General features: G+C 45.2%; 1 protein-coding gene and 1 pseudogene across 2 annotated transcripts in view; both read right to left on the bottom strand.

Moving 5' to 3' along the window:
• Positions 1–2050: 2050 nt before the first annotated feature.
• On the bottom strand, positions 2051–3507 carry LOC116543248 (annotated as a pseudogene). The gene has a single exon (XR_004265519.1). The product of XR_004265519.1 is annotated as a ubiquitin-conjugating enzyme E2 E3 pseudogene (transcript).
• The window catches only part of LOC116543288 (cytochrome P450 4F11), a 55041-nt gene continuing 54046 nt past the window's right edge, over positions 3206–4200 (bottom strand). Inside the window, 1 exon segment of the mRNA XM_032268721.1 lies at positions 3206–3252. Within this exon segment, the coding sequence (XP_032124612.1) occupies positions 3206–3252 (47 nt within the window).

Raw genomic sequence — 4200 nt, 5'->3', positions numbered from 1 at the left:
CTTTTTTTTTATTCTACATAATCTTTTTTTTTTTTTTTTTTTTTTTTGAGACAGAATTTCACTCCTGTTGCCCAGGCTGGAGTGCAATGGCTAGATCTCGGCTCACTGCAACCCCCATCTCCCGGGTTCAAGCGATTCTCCTGTCTCAGCCTCCAGAGTAGCTGGGATTACAGGCGCCTGCCACCACGCCACGCTAATTTTTGTATTTTTTTTTTTAGTAGAGACGGGATTTCACCATGTTGGTCAGGCTGGTCTCGAACTCCTGACCTCGTGATCCACCTGCCTCTGCCTCCCAAAGTTCTGGGATTACAGGCATGAGCCACCATGCCCGGCCAGCATTTTATTTTTTACATGAGTGAATGTATTTCTGGTCAACAATATTACATTTAAAAATTTGGGGCTGGGCTCAGTGGCTCATGCCTATACTCCCAGCACTTTGGGAGGCCGAGGCTGGTGGATCACCTGAGTAAGGAGTTCGAGACCAGCCTGGCCAACGTGGTGAAACCTTGTCTCTACTAAAAATCCAAAAATTAGCCAGGTATGGTGGTGGGTGCCTGTAGTGGGAGACTGAGGAAGGAAAATCACTGGAACCCAGGAGGCAGACGTTTCAGTGAGCTGAGATGGTGCCTCTGCACTCCAACCTGGGTGACACAGTAAGACTCTCTGTCTGTTCTGTTACTAAGAACAGAAATGATACCGAGCTCGGATTTATAATTTGGAGGCAGGTTCGCGAGAAGAAAACACCAAGCCGAAAATAACAAGGTAAAAGAAGAGGATTTTATTTACAAAAGGATATAGGTAAAAGAAGAGGATTTTATTTACAAAAGGGACATACCCAGAGACCGTCCGTCCGGACACTCAACACCGGCGTTGTAGCAGCACGGGTAAAACGCAAGTCAGAACTCTAAGCAATCTCTCTCTTTCTCTCTCTTCAGCACCGGCGTTACAGCAGCACGGGCAAGGCGCAAGTCACAGCTCTCAGCAATCTTTTTCTTCCTCTCTCTCTTTTTCCCTCTTTCCGTCCTTCTTTGGTTTTTGTCTATATTTTATATGTTGCAGTTTAACTTAGGTTATAGTAAACACCAGCTGCTCTTTGTCTTGTCGCTCACGAACATTATCATTATGTAACAGCAATCCTTGGCTTTGTTTACGGTTCTCAAAGAGACGGGAATTGGCCAGATTCCCGGCTCCTCGGACATAAGCCAGGGTCATCATGAGCTCCTAATGCCCCGGGCTTACTGCCAAAGAAATGATAACTTTAGTTCCCAAGGTCCAAGAAACTTAGAGCAAACACTGGGCATGACCTTTCTTATATTAACCCTACACTGTCTTTAGGGAAAAAAAAAAAAAGTGGGACCGAGAGGAGTGGCTCACACCTTTGGTCAGGAGTTTGAGGTTGCAGTAAGCTATGATTGTGCCACTGCACTCCAGCCTGAGAGACAGAGGGAGACTCTGTCTCAAAAAGCCAAAAAAACAAAAAACCTAAGAAACAAACAAACAAACACAAAAGCAAATGTAGGCTCCATTTGTGAGAAGTCTCACCTACTGTCTGTAGTCTGTAGGGGTGCCCAGTGATCTGATGTGCCTAGGGCTGAAACCCACTTTGAAAATCATGTTCTTGATAAGGCATGGCCTCTGATGCCAAACTGCTCAGATTCACTCCCAGGTCCCCACTTCACCGAGTGACGTAGAGCAAGTGAGTTCATCTCCAATCTTTAAGATTTTAAGATCAGTGTAAGGATGAAATCAGCATTTACCTGGGGGGAGCTGAAATGTCACCTTCTTCCTTCTCAGTGATCTACTTCTGTTAATACAACCAAAACATTCATGTCTGTGGAGTTTCCGTACCACACCTGTTCTATGAACACTTGTATTTTACATGAATGTTTGCGCATCTATTTGCTATAAAAATGAAATCTCTACCCCAAAAGTTACTTGATGAAGAATAACTCAATTTATTACTAAAAGTTATGGTGTATGAAGATAATTCTTACGAAGTGAGACAAAGCACTTTTCTTTTATTATTTATTTATTTTTTTTTTTAAATGCATTCAGGAGCCTGTTTATTGTGTTTGAGATGATACATCAGGTGCTCTCTGAGCTACAAAGGGTAAAAGGAAATCCTCTCATTACAAACTGACAAAGGTAAAAGGTAAAACATTTTTCACAACAGCATGAACCACATACTCAGATCTGGATTTAATACAAATGACATAATTCCTAGTCATGTATAGCTACTTTTATAACTTCATACAGATAATGAATTAGGCTAAAATGCACTATAATATTTGGTAGGCTTCAGGACTAGTATCCTTAGTACATCACAAAATACATTTTGACATCCCAAAGAAGCAAAACTTGCAAGTAGGCGTTTTAAACATAACTAATCTACAGCTACAAAGTCTTGATAGCATTTACCTTTTTGGGGAGTCTCCCAGGCTCCAAAGGATAAAAGCAGAGTAGAATCAGTATAACATATACACAGAAGTCCGTATTGTAAAGGCTATAAAGATTTGCGGCACAGTGAGAAGGTGCCTTCTGCTCCTTCACACTGCATACAAATTATGTGAATTGTGTTGCGTATCTCTTGGTCCAGTGTCTGGCTATCCTGTCGTGTTCTGCTCTGTTGGTCAAATACTGAGTGGCTATGCTTCCAACCAGAGGATCCGCAGGGTTGCAGTCTGTCAAAAGGGAGCAAATAGACAGCAAAACCTTTGAAATAGTCAAAGCGGGACTCCAGTTGTCTTTAAGGATGTCCAGACAGATGACTCCCTGACTGTTGATGTTGCAGTGATAGATTCTGGTGCGGAAGGTAACCTTTGGTGGCTTAAATGGATAATCCGATGAAAATGTGATATCCAGAAAAAACACACCACCTTCATATACAGAACCCGGTGGACCAAGTACAGTTGATCTCCATTCATAAATGTTATCTCCTTTAGGCCCAGCACTGCAATTAGGAGGAGGATCAAGGGTTATTTCAGCTACCTCTTTTTGAATTCTTTTAGCACTCGTGGATAACTTAGCAGTGGTTTTGCTAGAGAATTTGGTGTTTTTCTTCTGCTGGGTGGCAGAAGGTTTTCTTTCTTCTTGTTCTTCAGGCTCTGGAGCGGCTGGGTCTCGCGGGTCCGCATCTGAACTGCCACTGCTGGTGCTGGGGCTCTCATCATCGGACCTTTGCCTGTCACTGGACATCTTGGTGACGTTATCTGTTGGAAAACGCGGCCGCCCGCCCGGCCCGCTCGCGCGCCGCTACGGTGTGGGGGAGGGAGAGAGAAAAAAAAAAAAACAGGGGAGGGAAAAAAAGAAGCCGAGGAGGCTCTGGCCGGGGAGTGTGGAACGCTGGAAGTCGGAGGGGGTTGTGCAGTGCCGGGCTCCGGCCGGAGGGTGGCGCCGCCCCGCGCCTTCGGAAAAAAGGGTGGGGGTGGGAGCTTGGCTGGGCGAGGGCGCGAGCTCCCTGCGAGGCGGAGGGGACGGGGGAGACCCCGCGCGCTGTGGCCTCCCGGCCACGCAGTCAGCAAGTTCCGAAGCCAGCGCGGGGGGAGGGGCGGGCGCGGGGGGAGGGGCGGGCGCGGGGGGAGGGGCGGGCGCGGCGGGGACGCGCGTGCTCGCTGCTTGCCTGGCGGAGGGACGAGCACTTTTATTTTCTAACATAATGTCTTTTTAAAAATTAAGACTGATTTGAACACTTGGACTGATCGATACATAGATAATACACATGTTGAAGACCACAAAATAATGTTTCGTAAGATGATTTAATGTCATGGAAAGATGCTCACCATATATTATGTGAACAACCCAGACAGAAAAAAAATATGTGAGATAAAATAGCATTTTTTCTGATTGAGGTAAAATTCACATAACACAAAATTCACCATTTCAAAGTGTTCAGTTCAATAGCATTTAGTGTACTCACAATGTCATGCTCCCTTTGTCACTATCTGGGTCTGGAACATTTCCACATCCCAGGAGGAAACCCTGTCCTGATTAGCAGGTCCTCCTCAGTCCCACCTCCCCACAGCTCCTGAAAGCCACCAATCTGCTTTACATCTCTTCAGACTGGCCTGTTCTAGAAATTTCATATAAAAGAATCATACACTAGGTGACCTTTCGTGTGACGTCTTTCATTCAGTATCATGTATTGAAGTTTCATCCACAGAGTATGGATCTGTGCTTCATTCCTTTTTATGGCTGTGTAAT

Source organism: Sapajus apella, unplaced genomic scaffold (assembly GCF_009761245.1).
Source record: "Sapajus apella isolate SASKATOON/1434 unplaced genomic scaffold, GSC_monkey_1.0 scaffold185, whole genome shotgun sequence".
Lineage (NCBI taxonomy): Eukaryota > Metazoa > Chordata > Mammalia > Primates > Cebidae > Sapajus > Sapajus apella.
The sequence above is the reverse complement of the archived record's forward strand: the minus strand, read 5'-3'. Positions and strand labels throughout refer to the sequence as shown.